The sequence below is a fragment of the Notothenia coriiceps genome, unplaced genomic scaffold (genome assembly GCF_000735185.1).
Source record: "Notothenia coriiceps isolate Sejong01 unplaced genomic scaffold, NC01 NC01_scaffold00038011, whole genome shotgun sequence".
NCBI classification, from domain to species: Eukaryota; Metazoa; Chordata; class Actinopteri; order Perciformes; family Nototheniidae; genus Notothenia; species Notothenia coriiceps.
In genome coordinates, this window is record NW_011370712.1 from 1 (window position 1) to 20,639 (window position 20,639).

Here is a 20,639-nt window from a genome sequence, read left to right on the forward strand (position 1 = left end):
GTGTGTGTGTGTCTCACCTTGTCAGCAGGAGTGAGTGTGTAGATGAAGGTGTGTGTGTGTGTGTGTGTGTGTGTGTGTGTGTGTGTGTGTGTGTGTGTGTGTGTGTGTGTGTGTGTGTGTGGAGATGGTGTCTCTGGTTGTTAATCACTTTGGATGCTTGTTTCCTCTGTGTCTGTGCAGGGGGATGACTGAAGGCATCACCCTGCTGATCCTCGCTGTCCAGACCGGCCTCATCGAGCTTCAGGTCATCCACCGAGCCTTCCTCCTCTCCATCATCCTCTTCATTGTTGTTGCTTCTATCTTGCAGTCCATGCTGGAGATAGCTGACCCCATAGTCCTGGCCCTGGGAGCATCAAGAGACAAGTAACATACATTTACCATACTTTTTTGGTTTCCTTAAATGATTGATTATCTCTGCCATAGATCATTCTCCTTCTTAAACGAATGGTCCCATGTTTTTCAAAATGGATCGAATAATTCCTAGTACCAGCGTAACCCGTCTGATTCATTTTATTATTTCCCAAGATGTAAGAAATGCTTTTAGAGAATGAAGAAAGGACCACTCAATGAATGTGAAGCCCCATGTTGGTACAGATGGAGCTGATGCTTTCTCTTTGCTCCCTCCTCCGTCTGTACTTTAGGAGTTTGTGGAAGCACTTCAGAGCAGTGTCTCTGTGTCTCTTCCTGCTCATCTTCCCAGCCTACATGGCCTATATGATCTGTCAGTTCTTCCACATGGACTTCTGGCTACTGATCATCATCTCCTCCTCCATCCTCACATCACTGCAGGTAACGCACAAGCGGACACACACAGAGAATGCACTATTGGAAGGGACTCAAAAACCTCTTTTAAGCAGAAGAGGTGTAAGTGTACTTCTCTAGTCTCCATTTATAGAGAAGGAATGTAATAGAAATCCTGTCCTATTTAACTCACTGTGCCTGAGGTGCCCTAACCATCTGTACTTTGTGATTAATTATTGAATTGAATAACATCACATCTCTCCTCCGTCACCCCCAGGTCCTCGGCACTCTGCTGATCTACATTCTCTTCATGGTGGAGGAGATTCAAAAAGCTCCAGTCGAGAACATGGATGAAGTCATCTACATTGTCAACGGGACGTACAGACTGCTGGAGTTCCTGGTGAGAGAGACACACACACACACACACACACACACACACACACACACACACACACTAGAAGACAACATGGGAGAAAGGCAGCAGCGATGTTGACAAATATATATCTATGGCATGTTGCTGATTATCTCTTCTGCCAGGTCGCGGTGTGTGTGGTGTGCTACGGCGTGTCAGAGACGGTGTTTGGCGAGTGGAGTGTGATGGGCAGCACCATCATCCTGGTCCACTCGTATTATAACGTCTGGCTCAGAGCACAGCTGGGCTGGCAGAGCTTCCTGCTCAGGAGAGACGCTGTGAACAAGATCAAAAGCCTCCCCACGGCCAGCAAGACACAGCTGGAGCAGTACAACGACATCTGTGCTATCTGCTACCAGGTAGGAACTGGCTTTCTGTGCTTGTGTTTCCTTAAAGCCAGTACAGGGCTATAAATGCATTTCAGGCTTCTTTAAGGATTGAGCGCAGAGAGAGCGAGTTAGAGAGCTAATGAAGAGCGGGACCGGTGTTGACATGAAATAGGCAGTGAACCGGAATAATGATTGTTTCAGGGCAGTTCTAAAGCGCTCCAGCCTGCTCTTATTGGATATGGGATACACGCCCACTGCCCAAAGTCTGACACCCATAAAGGTGCCACGCATAGTAACAATAAACTACTGGCCTGAGGGGGGTGCAGACACAGACCCTGCTGCACACTTTTAGTCAGCATAACTGCTGATTATGTTTGCATGAGTCCTCACGTTGCCTGCATAGATTTAAACATAGGACACAGTGGTTTTAAAATGTTTGAAGAACCTAACAACACAGCTTGTGTGCTCATTTCCTCCAGGACATGAACAATGCAGTGATCACTCCATGCAGTCATTTCTTCCACGCTGGCTGTCTGAAGAAATGGCTTTATGTCCAGGAGACGTGCCCCCTCTGCCACTCGCAGCTCAAGAGCCTACCAGCAGCCCCCAACCAAGAAGCCCCTGCAGCCAATCAGATCCCTGCAGCCAATCAGATCCCTGCAGAGCAGGAAGAAGCGCCTAAAAACCAGACAGATGACTCTCTTGTAGATGGTGGGAAGGAGGAGGGAACAGGAGAGCAGGAGGGAGGCAGTGAAGCAGCAGCAGCCTCCTCCTCCTCCTCCTCCTCCTCCTCCTCCTGTGGTGTGCCCTCCACTTCACAGCACCTGGCCAAGACTCCTTCATCATCTTCTTCCTCTCTTTCCTCATCGGCACTTGTGACTGAATCACAGAAGCAGTTGCTCACAGATCATCTTTCTTCGTCTTCCTCGTCTTCTTCTAACACATTGGACATGACCCCATCTCTCTCTCACACCCCTCCCTCACAACCAGCGGCCCAGACAGAGGAGAGCCCTGCTGAGCCCGAGCCCGCCCCTCACCTAAACACAGGCTTCCTATTGGACAGTCTGGAGTCATCTGCTCGTCACACATCAGAGCTTGACCAGCCCTCTTCCTCTTCTGAAGGACAGTCGCCTCCTCTTTGCAGCCTCTGAGCCCTGGTGTCTCACACACACACACACACACACACACACACACACACACACACACACACACACACACACCTGCATGCACATGTAAACACACAATCTTAATACTCCCATCTGCCTATATTCTACTTATCACATCATGTCAGAAATTGAACTCCAAGCCCCTCCATTTTATAACAGAATATTCAAAAACCATCTAAGCTGACATTCATCACTCGGCATTGAAAGAAACACAGATGATGACAAGATGTTGCCATTTCTTCGGCAATGGTCGTGGAACAGTCTATCCAAATGTATTTCCATGAAGAGTTTAACTTTCATGCCAGCAATGATTTCATTTTCCATTCAACACAAAAAAGGGGAATGAAGTTATCTCATCCCTGAAAGAATTAGTAGTTTGACATTATGTCCACGAAATGTGAAATCCTGAATGAAACTGAAGAACCACATCACAGCTTTTTACTTTGATATCAGTCCTAAAATGATGCTTTATGTCCTTCCCATTTCACGTGGTGGGTGCTCCCATCATGCCTTTGTTTGTGCAGCTTCTCTTTCAAGGCTGTGCTTCTCCTAGTATTTGGGTTTTCTTTGGAGTCCTGTATGTGCCATGATCTAACGAGGAACGGTTTGTAGGTTTAGAGAGCCTTGAGAGGCCAGAGAAAACCGATGGTTGCATTATAAACAGTGACAAAGTCATAATGTTCATAAAGTCTATAGATTTCTCCGTCGGTTCCATAAAGATATTTGGTTTTCGCTGTTGGAGGATAGCAGTGTACGAGTGAATACACTGACTGAATGTTGTTGATCACATGACCTGAAGCCCGGTGCTAAGCAGAGCACCGGGCATGGCGTGGTCTATTTAAGTGTTACAGTGAACAAATCAAAGGGTTCACATGTGGACGAACTAATTCATTTCACTTGTCAAGCTTTCTTTCTCTCTCTCTCTCTTCTACTGCTTCAATATTTGAATCAAACTTGTTTGGCTGGTCCCAGCAAAAAAAAAAATCGCCAAAACTTTTGTATAACTGTTAAAAAGATGTTATTTTTGAGATAACTTTTACATTACTGCTTTATTGGACAGCCCACAGTGCAGACGGACTGAAAGAAGGGAGAGAAAGACAGAGGGAGATGACACACGACAGAAACCACTGTTTAGCTGAGAATGTGGCGGGAATATAATCCCCTCGATGTCTTTACTTCACGGTACTCATCCGCACTCATCTCCCTGGGCTCAGCTCATTTTACATATATATATTTAACCAGTCACATACCTTCCAAAGTTTACCATTGACATGAATTCATGGTAGGAGCCATCACCATTCTCCATTGAGCTCCTTCTTAAACCAATCACATCAAAGCACCCTGTATTTCCTAAAGCCATCACTATCCTGCTGCTTAGTCACTCTGAAATGTTATTACCAGCAAATTGAGCCGTTTGGTAGGAACGCTTTTCCCCCACACGAAGGTACACTCTGACGGCACCTGTGATTAGTAAACGGGGTCGGACGGGATGAAGTGTGTTTGTTTTGAAGAGTCTGAATGAGAGTCTGACACTTGAGAATGAGTCCTGATGCACGCTTGTATGTAGAGCCTGCACGCTGCCACTGTTACCACAGCATTTATTTGGGTCTCATTGTCCTCTAACCTTGCTACCAATGTTTTTTTTTTTCTTGTTTTTGGGGTTGCATTTGCACTAATGTCATTTATTCTAGCAACGCTCCAAAGCTGTTTTTCGGCTGTAAGCAACCAAATACCCTCTGAAGTGTTTGTGTACGAGGAGACAGCCCAATCTGTTTGTGTGTGATGTATATAAATGTTGCTCTGTATAGCATCTATATTAAATCAGAAGAGTGTTGATATATAAATAGGACCAGGGCTGGGTTCCTCCAAAGCTTCCTTGTGGTTTGATGTTCCTGATTACTTGTCACGTCTGTGAACAAAGACAAACTTGTGTGTGTGTGAGAAGCTTTCGAGGAACCCCGCCTCTGATGTGTGTGCCCAGCCAGTGTTGCTGCTTCTCCGCTCTGTATGACGCGTCTTTGAGCTGGTGTGATCACTCTGGTGCCCTCTATTGTTAGGAGTGGGATCAGCATGTCGCTGACGGACAGGAGAAGCACTAGTTAACCCTCAAATGTATTAATTACTACCACTATAACTTACGGTCTTATTACTATGAATGACTTAACTGTTGACATTAGAAAGTGTTGGCTGCAGGGCTGAGAATGAATACATAATGGATGTAGGATCAAACCTGGCCAACACGCTCTTTAACTCTGTTTATTTTTTTTTTGTAAAGAGATGAAAAGTTTGATGTATTTTGCACTTGTTCCTCAAAAAAGGAGAACATAAGGACTTTTCTGTATTCTTGAATGACTCGATCTCATTTTTATTATCACGCTCCATTCCTTCGACTTTGATGTAAAACAAAGCACTTGAAATGGATACAAAGATTTGAAAGCTTCACACACTCCTGGGGTTTGACTGTGCGGCGTGAGCTGTGTCGAGCACAGGGATCACCTGCACGACAACATGTCACATGCTCCACACGATGAGAACTGTCATTGGCAATTGTATTAGAATTAGCAGTGCAGTATTACGTGATGAAGCCTGTCAGCTGTAGATTCCAGATGTATTTGCTTACTTTATACTCCATGTTGGAGAATTGCCGTTATTTGGTCACTTTTCTAGACGACGAACTGTGACATATAGTATTTTATCTTAAACTCAATATTTATTTTGTTACTATACAGTATTTTTATTTGATTACTAAGAAGTTGGATACGTTAAACTAAGCTTTTCAATGTTTTAAAGGCATTACTTACATGCATCTTAGATTTTAATCTGTGGAATTTACTTCATTTAAAAAGTATTATATTCTCTAATGCTCCGCACATTGAGCAACACACATTTTAGATAGCAAGCTTTATGTTCTGTTGTAAAAATGGTACATGCAATAAGTAATTTAACAGAAATGATGTTATTATTGCTCTTAATCAACTGGCTGTGAAAATACCACTACAAAAGAAAGCCTATGTGACCTATACAACCCAATATTTCTTAAAATGGTAGTTAATGTGTATTCATTAAACATTGCTTGTATTGAATGTAATGTAGTAAGCAGGAGAGGATCTGAATACATGTATCCAATAATGGCTGAAGTTACTTTGAAATCTGAAATCCAGATGTTTGAGGCTAACTTTCTCACACTTTGATTAAGCATATATTGTAATGGAATCTATAGCTGCAACAGAGCACTCATATTCTCTGAGAACAACACTGCTGTCCAATGCTATTGCCTCTGACTTACAGACGTTAGTTGATTGGTGTTCAGGGCAGCTCTAGAGATGCCCGATAGAGTTTCGTTTGAATTTATTTCCTTTGTCTGTTTATCAGACACATTTGGGACCTGCTCTGTAGAACCTGACTCTGAATGCCGGTTGTTTTTCACAGTTGGTGTTGGAATTTATGCCTGACATGCCTTGGTTATTTTACAAAAATTGAATGTCAGAAATAAAAATGAACCATCCGTTCTGATCTCATGCTTTACTTGATTTGTATTTGGAGTATGTCTTGTCATTCATATTGCATATTGATTTAGTAGAATTCTTTTTGATTAGTTGTATTTACAAGCCTAATATTTACATATATTATTTTATACACAAAATATGATTATGTACTGTACATCAATTACATGGACCATATATTAATATAAAGTAGAACAAAGTGGTAAGGTTTATCCTCACAGACATTTCAGCAATTTAAATTCAGAAATTACAACCTGCATACATCTCTGTTTTATTCAGAATAATGTAATAGTTTATGATTTGTCCATCAGGTTATGTCTGCCTGTGCCTCAGTGAGCGTGTAGTTGGAGGAGTCAGACACAAGATGGCGCTGCTGTGTCGTTTTTAGTCTGAATGAGAAGCGATCCAAGAGCCTAACCGCGGCTCGTGAGACACACGCACACACACGAATATTTATATCACAGTATTGTAGAGACTCTTATAGTGGATTTTCATCGTGTTTCTCTTCATTCTGCTATATTGTTTTGTTTGTTCAATGGGATTGGCGCGCATTTTAAGATTTCTTTTTTTGTTTTCTTTTTTTTTCTTATGTTTTATATCTCCTTTTACGTTTCGAACATAACACTTCATTACATTTGATTATATGATATCCTCACTTCAGCTACCTTTTTATTGTATAAGCGATTTGTTATTTGAGTATTCTAGCAGCCTTTTTGATGTAAAAACCTGTAAGATCACAAGCACACCGCTGGTTGTTTTTACCTAATGGATATAAATGAACAAAAGTTTCAGGATCTTCATAAATCAATAATATCCCTTCCTTAAGGTTAAGCAGAAGGCTTGCATTTTTAAGTAATTAAAACAATTGTAAGTTTTTCCTTTTGCAGGAGAACTCATTAAAATGGCAAGCTCTTTAGATTCAATATTAGCTAATAGATTTTACACACATTTAAATTCCCATGAGAGCTTACACAGATAAATATGTATTTTTGAATGGTATAGGCCTAAATGTTTTAAGCCCACTCCGATCGATCGCAACACCAGAGCCCCCCCACACTCCTCCATTCACATGTATTTTTTCTTCAGCTGTGAACCCGATTGAATACTTGACGGGCTGATCCTCCACTGTGTCTTTCTCCCTCTATAAGCAGCAAACTGGAGCATAAAAGACTCCTATTCTCCATAATCAAGGTCAAGAGCGTTTTTCAATAACCTCTGGGAATTAAACGCTGGAACCGCGCCAGCTCGACCTGCCAATCATTTTCACAGCCAGCTGAATAATAAAAAAGTTTTTGACCTTTCTGCACCTCGACAGATCAATACACTGTAGCTTTATTTTATTAAACGAGTTCAAGGAATTATCTATTAATATTTGTATTTGTTTGGATTCCCTCTCGCCGTGATAAATTGTTTCAAATAACAGATGGCGCTTGAGGGAGAGACAAAGCAGGGAAATCTGGTAGCAATTATCCTCAATTATGTTCATTGTTATTTTGAGCTAATTATTGTTATTGTCACTTTTGTTTGTGCGTCTTGCGGCGCTAGTCTGCAATAAGCAGGCCCGAGGAAGACAATGGGGAGCAGGCATATGTTGTGACGATGAAATATGGCTTTTATAATGGAGCCTAACCAGTTGGTCTAAATAAAACTGAGATTTAAATGTACATGCTGAGATTTGAAGATTGCTTAAGTCTAATAATGACACCAGATAAAGAAAATATCAAATGTTTTTTTAAAGCAGTAAAATCCCGATTTTCTCTCAAACATAATTTGGTTAATGTGAATATATTGTAGAATAGAATATTGGAAAACAAAAGCAATATTCTCATGCATCCAATCAAAGATGCAACAAAATATTTGTGTACCTCTTCTTACTTATTTAATATTTTCATTAAACTTCATGTCTTGCGTAAAAGTAGGCTAGCTGTTTAAAGTAAGGAGTTGTGATTTTCTTGCAGCCGAATGTGTTCACCTACTGAAGAGCCACTGAGAGATGGGAGCTTATTGCAGCATCGTGAGCAGCCGACTCAAAGAAAGACACTTTCAAGGTCGGTTGTCAGTTCTGTGGTGCGCACAATAATTCATCTCCACATTTACAGAAAGAGATGTTTCTGTTAAAGCATCCCTTAAGGACAGAGAGCGGGATCCCGGCCCGGGAATAGGGGAGGACGGAGGAGAGGAGCTCCGTGGCCGCTGCATGGGGCGGACCTGACTCCACTCTCGCCTTTGTTTGGGGGCGTCTCCTCTCCTCTCCTCTCGCCCTGTCCCCTCCCCTCCTCTCCTCCGGTCCCCTCCTCTCTTTCCTTTCCCATCCTACCTCCCTCTCTCTCCCCCCGGGGCGGGAGAAGCCCGTGTTTGGTTCTCAGAGAGAGTCCTTTGGGAAGAGTCACAGAGCGTTTTCCTCACACAGAGAGAGCACAGAGCAGAGCTCGGGACTCATCCGCAGGACGCAGCACTGCCCCGGACACACACACCACCGACACGTCCCAGACCATTGGGCTGAGGGAGGAGAAGAGAGAGCAAAGTGCGAAAAGAAGGAGAAAGAAGTGTCAGATAAGGATGACACCTGATCTGGGTGCCAGTTGATCTCTTTTTTTCTGTCTGACAGCTTCAACTGTGGATCTCCGAGCGCAAGGAGTGACTTTTCAACATCTGTTCACACTGGGACTGGCCGCGATTTTTTGACATTTTGGATTCTACTCCAGTATGATTCACCCTACGTCTTAGTACACACGAGGACTAGAATTGCATGAATTATCACACGACTGCTTGATTTGTAGCGAGGCTCACAGCCGCAGCAAAGCGCAACCACGTTGCTCCTCTTGAATCAGAGTGAAGGATCTACAGGAGAACAAGTGCACAGTCCGCTGAGGAGAGACCGGGAAACAGAAGGAGAGGCACCGAGCTGTGGAGATTTGTTCATGTTTGGGATCCAGGAGAGCATCCAGCGCAGCGGCAGCAGCCTGAAAGAGGAGCCGCTGGGAGGCATGAACTCTGTCCGGAGCTGGATGCAGGGGGGCGGCGTGCTGGACGCCAACACGGCCGCCCAAAGGTGAGCTCTTCTCGGGTGGAGGAGACCTGCTACCACCCTGCCTTATTTACCGAAACATGGAACAACGTGTTTCTTCTGTCAGGACCCTGCTGCAGCCACCCGTGCAGGACACGATGCTGGGTTTATGGGAGCTGCTGTCCGGAGGAAGAGATTGGGATTTAACTAATGATACGATAATTAATTAAACTAAGATTATTTTTGCAGCATTTAAAAAAAGAATTTTAATGTATAATTTTAGGAGACCGTATTTAACAGTTAATGGCAACATGTGTTTGTAGGCTAGGCTACTACAGATTTTTACGCACACACACCCCGAGCCTTCTGTTCATAGTTGGCTGATGTTTAATTAACATAAAGGCAAAGTGGCGAAGTAATAATTCTAGTGCTATACTTTGGGTTAAAAATGGATTTAAAATAAATTATCAAACAATCATAATCATGGCTTATTAAGGAGGAACATGATTCTCAAATTGGTCCTCAGGGATGTAAAGGTGGATAAATCATGACCCCTGTCTCAGATTGTCATGAGAAAATCAGACTTCAACACATTTTGTTATTATTTCAGAAAATCATACATTTTTTATTTGTTTTTAATAAATTAACTTTCAGTAATAAACACAACTCAAGACGATACAATATATAGTAGCCTATTATGTTGTCGCTGCGTTAATTAGGTCCTATAATTTATTAATATTTATTTTTTTACCTTACAAATGTCAAACTTTAAAGCTTCTAACACCGACTCCTCCACGCATGTTTGTCCGCAGTGGAGTGGGTCTGGCCCGGGCTCACTTCGAGAAGCAGCCGCCCTCCAACCTGCGTAAATCCAACTTCTTCCACTTCGTCCTGGCTCTGTACGACCGGCAGGGTCAGCCGGTGGAGATCGAGAGGACCAACTTCGTGGGCTTCGTGGAGAAAGAGAAGGTCGGTGCAGAAACTCTCGGTGTTTGATCATTTCGTCTAATATATTATATTCTTGAGGGTAATTTACCATTTCGAATCCCTAAAGGCCTGATTATAGTGATGTGTGATGTTTTTATGTCATTGTTAATACAACATGTACATTTACACTAACTCATCAATACCAAATGTGCTCAATTTTGTATTATAATAATACATAATTAGTTACAATTAACAATAGGCTACTATTATTATGTTCAGCTTTTTAAATATAATTAGACAAAGAATAAACACAATCTACATTCAGGCCTACTTTAACCTAGAACTTTCTTCGATCTATTTGTAATAATTGACAAATAAGAAAACGCGTCTAGAAATGTAAATAGTTTTAATTTAGAGCTGGTTCACCACGAACACTTGTTCTGTATAAACAACGGCGGGGAAACGGGTCTCCTCATCAATTATGACACCGTTTAAATGAGCTGAAATGCACTGGGAGAATGTAGTGTTGGATTTATTGGCCTTCCAAACATAACCAGTAATTACAGAGGAATTAAAGAGCCACAATAACACAATGATTACACTGTGAGAAATTACAGTGCTGCCCTGCTTTAATATGTTCGCTGTGAACATAAATCTTGTTTATTTAACGTATGACCTGAGCTATTCAATAACTTGGATGTTCACTTCAGGGGCCTACATGTGCAGGGATGTGCTTTTTTAAAATGTGTCCTAAAAATGTCAATAAACAGCTCGGTTTGTGTTGTGTTTGTTAAGGAGACGACCGGAGAGAAGACCAATAACGGGATTCATTACCGGCTGCAGCTTCTGTACAGTAACGGTGAGTGAGGAACACACACTCAGAAAGTTACCCATGATACATCTGACAGAAACAGATAGATTGCTTGTTGTCCCCTGCTACATGATACACAGACTGCACACAGGAAGCAGCTGATTTAAAAAAAAAAAAGATTTAATGTGGAAAATTGCGCAGTGGGCCAAAAGGCTGTGTTTATGTCACTGAAACTGCAGTGACGTTTTTTTCACAATCCTGTGATTTAAACTGATAAACAACCAATAAAGCAGATAAATGTAACTATCATAGCCATTTTGGGCGATTTACACCAGATCTAGGGCTTCCTCACTCACTGACCCTAAATGAGTGTGTCCTCCTGTCTCAAGTGTGTGCTGTTTGACAGTTGCATGTTGTTGTGATGGTAGCATGTGGAGTGGTATTCAGGCCTATTTGGGAGGGAAACTACATAAACCTGCTCCAGCCTCCTCTGAGATTAAGACATATTGATTTAATATGTTGCATGAGGTAATGGACAAGGGAGATTCACCAAGAAAACATTTATCAGTCATATTGATTGTGACCATTTAAACCAAAAGCTAATGAAATTAAACATCACTGTGAGCTGTTAATGGGAATCTAATGTTTTCCGAGTGTTTGAACCCCAAAGTATTGAAGGTTTAAGTTGTCATATCGTGAACAAACTGTACAAATGTGTATTTCTTTAGATAAATCAAGATGACTGGGCTTGGAAAAAGCTATGGCAGAACGTATGTGTGAGCAGTTCAAATAAAGAAAGATTATTAATTACACACATTTTTAGAGGCTCAAATAATTAAATTCAGTTATAAACAAGATTTCACAAGAAAAAAACTTAGCTTTGTTGTTTTTATTTCATTTTGTTTATCAGAAATATGTTTTGAATATTTTTTGCAACCCCTAAAATATGGGGAAGCTTCTTGCTTGCTGGGTTTATACCCTTTTAATGTGTACTTAAGTTGAAAAATGTTCCAATACAATTGTGGTTATTGTCTAAATCTATGTAAAGCTTAAGATATTCTCTTTTTTTTCTGCATCCAAACAGGCATCAGAACGGAGCAGGACTTTTATGTTCGATTCATAGACTCCATGACTAAACAGGTAAACACCTATTTCATACAGCCTATGGACACACACACACGCACGCGCACACACACACACACACACACACACACACACACACACACACACACACACACACACACATACACTGATGGTCTGCCACTCATGGTTTCAGTGTTGTTTTAAACAGGGAAACCAAAGCTACTCAGAAATACCACACTTTTCATTGTAGTCTATCTGATATTACTTTAACGTTAAATACACACACATACATGAATCAAAATTGTAGCTTCACAAAAATGTAAAACCCAAGAGTTGGTTCTCATATCTTCACCCAACAATTATGCTATTAACAAAAAAACACTGGATATCCTTTTGACTAACACAGGACTTTGAGAGCCTATGCTTGACACAACGTTCATATGATTAATTCGATAGGAGGCAAAACACAAACCATTTTTTAATATACATAAAACTCCTCAATAACTAAATGGGGATTAAATATGGTTAAAAAGTAAAGATTGGACCTTTTTAGTGCAGATTTCTGATTTTGGCAAGCATCAATGCTATATTTGTTGAGTATATTGTTGTTTATTTCACAGTTCTGACTGTGATCCTTCTCCAACGATTCTTGCCACTTTTAGCTGGCACTTATTTCTGTTGCTCTGCTATTTCTGTCTGTCTACCTGCTTTGTGTGTGTGCTGAGAGGCCAGCACTGATTGTGTTAAACGGAGGAGGAGAGTGCCTCCTAGTCTTCAGAAGCACAGTGTTCATCACGACTCTGTCCCGGAGAATAAAGCGTCTGTCACAGCGGCCCTGTCGGATCACTAGCTCCCTACCCGACCTGACACTAACGCAGGAGGAAGTGTGTTTCCCTGCTTAACGGCTCCTTGTTTACACGCAGCGCATGTCACGCTGCTTCAAAGGTGGAGGAGAGAGCGGCAGACATGCTGTATGTAAGGCCTGGTGAGGCGGAGAGAGGGAGGAAGCAGAGGAGGAAAAAGCAGATGAAAGACATGAGCAGAGCAGGAGAGGTGACAGTGTGATGAACACAAATGTGGGCGAGATGGTGGAAGAAGTTATGGGAGAAGAAGTTACACACCTACACAAGAGCCTGCTACTGAAGGTGGATGAAATGTTGTTATCAAATAAGCTCCAGATGTCTCAGGTTGCTAAGCCGGACAGACCAAGTGTTAAGAATGACATAAAAAACACTTTAGACCTAAGTTTTAGTAATGGTTCAGTGATTGTCTTTCTTTGATGGAGAGGGATCAAACAAACAATGTTAAATGTATTGCGTGTTTTCAGTTTGGATACAGTTCATAATGCTTTCTGTATAGAATTGCTTCATTCGGCTCAATTTGCACATCTCTGCCATCTCTGACTGTCAGCTCCTCCTTATTTTGTAAAACTTGTTCTTTTAGAAATGTTAGCACCAGCTCCATTCACTTGTAGTTGCTTTTTCTTCTTCAAGATTAGATTATTTTTGCTTCATTTCAAATAACTTGTGCCTTCATTGACCGTAATGTCCTGGACCACCAGGAGCCCTTCAGGCTCCACATTCATGTCGATACATTTCCTGTACAGGTTTTGGCAACTGGAATATATGCATGAAAAATTGTAACTGACAGAGGCCCTGGGCCCTGAAACAAATGTGGGCTCCAATTCCAAAACACACAGAGGGTCCTGAAGACAACTCGCTATTAGTATGAAGCGCTTTGGGCTACGAGAATATTGTAATGGGGCCCTCAGACTGTAGCGTCACTGTTAGTGTTCTCTATTAATGCTATAGCAAAACGGTTTAGTGGTTTCTGAGCATGCTGGGCTGTAGTTTCTACAAATAAGGGGTTCAGTCTTCGTCCCGGCTCATGCAGTGGCTACATGCTTGCCGTGGGGTCCCTGTTGGAATATAATATTATGTCTTAACTGAGTCTCAGCACTTAATACATGGTATCGGGCCTTTTGTAGGAAAAAGTCAATGTGACCTTTGGGGAAACATTTTCAGTTTTCCACATAACATCAGCACAAGGTGTTGCATGTTGTTCATAGAGTTTGTAAGCTCTCTTTTAGCTGAATAACCTTCATTACAAAGTTCTATTCAGCTGATGGCAGCAAGTAGTCAGAGGCCTCAGCTGAAGACTATCAGAGAGGACAGTGAGACTTCTTCTCCGCTCTCTGAGAAAAGTGAGCTTGTCACTCGGAGAGACTTGCTGGAGTTTGGAACGACAGATGAAACAGACTGGAATAGACCAAAGACAGGCGGGGTGTGTGTATTGATTGAGGGATAGCTAAGTGGTGTGTGACTTGTGCTTTTGCTTTTTTTCTGAGCTTAGACCAGAAGCAGGAATATTTGAGAATGGAAGCAAGCCAAAATGCTTTCTGAGGAGCTGAAAGAAACTCTCCCTGTGCTGAGAAGCATGTGAGCAGTGGAGATATTGTTGTTAGTTTGGAAATTTCTATAAACCAACGTGTGTGAACAAGGTGTATTTGTGAGGGAGGTGACAAACCGTGTGTGTGATTGTGTGTGAAGTAGGAGGTGTTTCCGCTGAACCATGTGTTCTTTAAGGTGAAGTGGGATCTAACCTGTTATCCCCAACAACACCCAGCGCTGAAAAATATACTCTCACCAGTTTTGTAGATGAAGAGTGTAGCTGTCTGAAGACATGCAAATATTGTTTTTATGCAGCTATGCACGGATGCAGAGAATGAATGGCAACTATCAGAGTGTCGGAGCTCTAAATGTACATCTTCCTAAGGCTGTTGTTATCGATGAAAATACCAACCATATCTTTGAATCTTTTATTAATTGACCGAATGACAACTACACAATATTCTGAGTATTTTTCTTTCCCCATTGGGTTGTTTACTGTTAAAGCCAAAAATAACAAAAACACCAGGCAATCCTCCTTTTACAACTTTTAAACCACAAGATATACTTTTCATTTACACATTTTAATGTGATTGTACCACCAAGCAATCCTAAATCAAACGCCTAAATCTGCTTTAATAAGGTTCAATTGAAACCAACACCATATATATATATATATACATATGAAGATGGAGAGGACTGTTTTCTGGATTTAAACCTTTTTTTGCTGTGTTCTAACAATGTGTTTTACTTCCCTCTCTACATCTTCCTGTCTCTCTTAACAGGCGATTATTTATGAAGGCCAAGACAAGAACCCAGAGATGTGCAGAGTGCTGCTGACACATGAAATCATGTGCAGGTGAGAATGGGTGCATTTGAATCTTTTTATTCTGCGTAAATCTTCCTCCTCTCTAAACTATCTTCAAACAGCTCATACTTTTCCTTCCATCCTCTCTCCTCGCCCTTCTTCTCTTCTTCCGCTGCATACTTTGTTCGTCTGCAGAAAGTTCTCACCAATCACATCTCTGCACTCGATACATTTCTTATTTTGTCACCCTCATTAACCCCCCCACACATACACGCCCAGACGCGTACATTCGCACACACATGAAGCCATATCTGTTGAGGAAGATGAGTTTTAGCTATCAGAGTAGCTTCTTAATTATAATCTAAAGATGAATTTTCCTCGGAAGTAGGTTGGGAGGAAAGATGTCTATTTATAGAGGCATTTTACCAACCTATCCTATACAAAAGAAAATGTGGATGTAGATTCATGTGAGCGGTGTGTGTGTGTGTGTGTGTGTGTGTGTGTGTGTGTGTGTGTGTGTGTGTGTGTGTGTGTGTGTGTGTGTGTGTGTGTGTGTGTGTGTGTGTGTGTATGTGAGACGCCTGGTTAATTAGGACACAGAGAAACTCATTAGTCAATCTGAACCCTCCTGTTGTTTCAAGGCTAACAAATGGGCCTTCCTCTGCAATCTGACTATAAAATATAGGCAGGGTCTCTCACACACACACACACACACACACACACACACACACACACACACACACACACACACACACACACACACACACACACACACACACACACACACACACACGAACACATATACAAAAAAGTATGCATATGCATGCTCCCTCATGCACACCACAGTTATACAAATTCATGTGGCACATGAATTAAGTTGTTCTTATTCCCTGACCCTGTCACTGAACAGCTTTAACTGTAACAATATAAATTGGGGTTCATCTATATGCACAAGCACTGGATTTAGCCATGAAATCAGGCACAGCAATATTTTATTCTATAGCTCCCTGAATAATGCTCAGGCAGTTCAGTTGCAGAGCTTCATGGAAAAACCCTTTGAGATTCATATATGATTTACAAGGAATTTATAAATAAATACAGATTTTATCGTAAATGATTGTTCTTCATCATGTTTGGAAAGGCATTGTGGGCATTAATAAACTGTTCTGCATAACATGGTGAGCTTGTACTGTAGAAGTATTCCAACATGTCCTCTGGGGGAGCGACAGTGCAGCAGCAGAGCATAAAGTAAGACTTTTTCTTCAGCGTAAACACTCGCCTTACGCAGCAGCCGCTGAGGTCAAAGTTACGGCTGTTGCCTCATGTTCTCACATGCTGATTCTGCAGCAGGGGCCTCAAACACAACATGCTACGCAGAACGCACAAACACACGCATACACACACACACACACACACACAAAGAGCTCAGGGCGTCCATTAATCAGTGTGGCTCATTGTCATGGTGGTGCTATTAGCCATATGCTCCCCGCCAATCTGCCACCACACAGACCTGCGTCCTGGTTGGAGCTCCGGCACGAATTCATGAAAGGTTTTACTACAGAGGACAGATGTAGCTCTAGTGTTTTCATCATGTGTTCAACACTAATGTTGGTTATACAAACAGTTATTCCCTTTCCAATTAAGGGTCTTATAGGGCTGTATTTTCTTTATCAGCTTGATCCAGCTCTTTATTGAAAGTATTTAAGTTTAAACTGAGTCAGGTATTCAAACGGAAGATTACCTGTCATATAAAATAGTCCAGATATTATGTGCGTCTTTTCGAATATTTAATGTCATAATAGAACATGTTGCCCAATGGTTGGTTTCTTTGTAAACTTTTTTGAAATTCCAATTTTGAAAAATGGTCCCAGGGCCAAAGAATGACCCTTTGAAAGGGCTTGTTTTAGACATTTTAAGTAGCAAATCCTCTAATTTGAGAAGCTGGAATCTTTTATTTATCATCTTATAACTTCATATTACAACATTTCCAACATTTATTTCTTACATTTTAACATACAGAACCTTTGAAAACGACATCTCTACAACTCATGCTATTGAGACTCCATTGTTTAAAAGTGTGTGTGCGCACCGTGTGTGTGTGTGTGTGTGTGTGTGTGTGTGTGTGTGTGTGTGTGTGTCGTGTGTGCGTGTGTGCGTGTGTGTATGTGTGTGTGTGTGTGTGTGCGCATGTGGTGGGAGGAGGGGAGATGCAGGGGGGAGAGAGCAGATGATTAGATCACCATGATCCAGAGCAATAAGTGCTACATTACCCCCGTCCCGCCCCTAGTTTTCCTGTCCTACCCCTCCATTTATAGTATCTTCCACTCTGCTCCTGTGTCATCTCCCTCTACTGTCCTCGCTTAATCTATCTATAACCCCCCCCCCCTCACCCTCACCCTCACCCATCCTTAGGATTGGGAGGGGTAGCAATTTCAGTTACCTGTAAATAAATGTAATTGGTAACCTAATCTGAGTATCACAATATAAAAGTATTGTAACCCGATTACTTTTTGATTACCTCAATATCAAACGCCATGCAAATAAATAAAAGGGAAAGAAATATCAATGAGATGTTTTTAACTTAAGTGTTTTATGTAACACAACAGAACAATGTGACCTTAGAAAAGAAGAAACCAAGACATTTAGGATCGTAAATGTTTTATCTTAAATTTAGGCTAGGCCTACAGAATAGTAGAGTTTACGAGTGTTTAAGTTTAATATATTAATTAATTAAAAACTGTATTTTAAAAATAAATAAATCAGTTGTCCATCAACTACATTAAACATGATATTTAAATGATGAATGAAAGTAATCTAAATGGAAACCAGAAAGAAAATCATTGTGTTTGAATTTAATTAAATGTATTATGTCAACAGATTTCACATAACTATTAAGATAGAAATGCTAGGTTCAACTCAATATAAGTGCTTTCAAATAACCTAATACAGTTATGTGACATTTGTTGACATAATACATTTCATTCAAGGCAATGTTTAACTTTTTTCATAATCCCCTTACATGTAATCCATTACTCCCCACGACTGCCCATCCTTTCCTCCCAGCCCCTCCCTCCTCAGGATCAGCTCTCCCCCTGCTCCCCATTCTCCCACCCCAGTTCTCCTCCTCTCTCTGGTTTTGGTCCTGACCCAGTTCATAGAGCAGCAGAAAGGAAATGTCAGAACGAGCAGAGAGAAAGGCCGAGCAGCAGATAGTGGAGACAATGTGTAAGGTGTAACGTGTCAGTCTTTTTCTCTCCACCTCTGCCATCTGTGATGGTGGGAAACCTGAGTCGTCTCCCCTTCCTCTTCTTCCCATCCAAACATCTCCCCCTCCCCTCGCTCCCACCCTCTTGTTTTAGCTTCCCCTCCCACGCTCATCCCTTCAGTCTTCATCACCACTCCCCCTGCGGGCTCTATCCTTCCCCTCCCGCGTACACCTTTATTCATAATTGATGAACGCAAGAAAGCTTTGACAGACTTGCGGTACATGTGTGAATTTTGGATCGTATGCCAGTGTTTTTTATTGTGTGTGTGTGTGTGTGTGTGTGTGTGTGTGTGTGTGTGTGTGTGTGTGTGTGTGTGTGTCTGTCTGTCGGTCTGTCTGTCTGTCTGTCTGTCTGTCTGTCTGTCTGTCTGTCTGTCTGTCTGTCTGTCTGTCTGTCTGTCTGTCTGTCTGTCTGTCTGTCTGTCTGTCTGTCTGTCTCTCTGTCTCTCTGTCTGTCTGTCTGTCTGTCTGTCTGTCTGTCTGTCTGTCTGTCTGTCTGTCTGTCTGTCTGTCTGTCTGTCTGTCTGTCTGTCTGTCTGTCTGTCTGTCTGTCTGTGTGTGTATCCCACCCTCTCCTCTTCCTCTTCTGAGCCTCAGGCCTCTTCAATTCTCTCCCCCTACCAACTCACCTGTATTTCCGTACAATAGGATGGAGTTTAAGTTGTCATATAGTGTTTTGAAAGACATGCATGTCTGTCATAAATTAATTCAAGGAGCCTCTCGATTTTGAAAACAATAAGCCTTCAGGGGTTCAAAACAACGATGCGTTGCTCCAGATTTAAACGTTTCAAGGAGATGAAAACCAATGGGAATATGGATAGCTAAATTCTCTCACTGAACAATGAATTTGTTGAAATGTATTTTGTGGTAAAGCTTAGGTTTGTTTTACACACAAAATCTAGGTTGTTGTTAGGTTAACTTGTGGCTATATTCTATCATCACTTTCCCTTCTTTCCTCCCAGTGTGTAAGAGTAATTATTATAGTTGCTGCAGGGCATTATAACTTGAATGTGAAACAATGTTTTAAGACACTTGCTTAAACATCAGACCAAGAAACTTGTTAATTAATAGTGGAGGACTAAATTCACTTTCTTTGATGATATATCTGTTTTTTAAATGTTGAATCTAAACTACTGACAGTCATTCATCTGTGTATTCTGTGTGTTAGTGTGTTGCTAAGCCATCCAACTGTCTAGTCCCCTAATAAGTTAGCGTTTTCCTCTCAGATGTTGCTATACGCTCACTTTGCATGTCACAGAAGTCTATTTTTATCCGTGCTGTCAGTGTAGACCTGCTAGACTTTCTGCAAAACTCAGTTTCAGACAGATTTGATCAATTTCTGTGAATATGATGTTAAATTCTTCACATCAGTGCAGTCAAAGCACATGATATGCTGTAGCACCCCCATTTACACATCTAAGTTTGAACTTGTGTATAAAGTACTGTATGTTCACTGTGTCTGACTCTCTTCTCACTTTGCCCTGTGTCTTCTCCCTCTGCTGTCTCCTCTCCTCGTAGTCGGTGCTGTGACAAGAAGAGCTGCGGAAACCGTAATGAGACACCCTCAGACCCTGTTATCATCGACAGGTACTGTCTCACACTCCGTCTCTATCTTTGTCTCTCCTACACACACTTTCCCATACTGGATGATGGACTGCGTTGACCTGTTTGAATGGAGGAGTGTGACGGGATGTTTTGATGATCTGCTGTCACTCCTGAAATAGAAGCTCCTTTAGATAAAATGGATGACTTCTGATGCAAGACAGATTGAAACATTGACTGAAGTTTTGGATGTCTAAGTCAAACAGCAGGACTCATCAGTGGTGGGAAAAATGCTGAAAGTAGCCACACATATACTTCATTTACATTGGCATGTGCTCTTCTATGATATGGTTAGTGACCTGCGCAGAGGCAACACCAGCTGCTCAGTTACTACCTGGTATCTGTCAGATTCAGACACACACACACACACACACACACACACACACACACACACACACACACACACACACACACACACACACACACACAAGAGTGCACGTCTTCAGACTTGAGTGAACAAAGACAAGTGTGTGTTTCCTCTACGTAATGCAAAACACAGAGCTGTTTACTAGTAGAAGCTTTCTGTCGTTTTCACTGCCACTTCTTTCCTTTCTGTCTGCCTGTCTGTCGAGGTGTAGTACTGAAGTTATCCCTCTGT

At 41.7% G+C, this 20,639-nt stretch overlaps 2 protein-coding genes across 2 annotated transcripts; both read left to right on the forward strand.

The window, feature by feature from the left end:
• The first annotated feature begins 106 nt into the window (after window positions 1-106).
• Window positions 107-6,171, forward strand: LOC104967948 (RING finger protein 145-like). The gene is made up of 5 exons (XM_010797489.1): window positions 107-363; window positions 642-789; window positions 1,019-1,141; window positions 1,279-1,512; window positions 1,962-6,171. The coding sequence occupies exons 1-5, from the start codon at window positions 125-127 to the stop codon at window positions 2,631-2,633; spliced, it is 1,416 nt and encodes a 471-aa protein (XP_010795791.1). The 5' UTR covers window positions 107-124; the 3' UTR covers window positions 2,634-6,171.
• Window positions 6,172-8,500: 2,329 nt separating this feature from the next.
• LOC104967949 (transcription factor COE1-like) lies at window positions 8,501-20,102 on the forward strand. The gene is made up of 6 exons (XM_010797490.1): window positions 8,501-9,203; window positions 9,971-10,127; window positions 10,881-10,944; window positions 11,981-12,036; window positions 15,152-15,225; window positions 19,958-20,102. The coding sequence occupies exons 1-6, from the start codon at window positions 9,073-9,075 to the stop codon at window positions 20,100-20,102; spliced, it is 627 nt and encodes a 208-aa protein (XP_010795792.1). The 5' UTR covers window positions 8,501-9,072.
• Window positions 20,103-20,639: the final 537 nt, after the last annotated feature.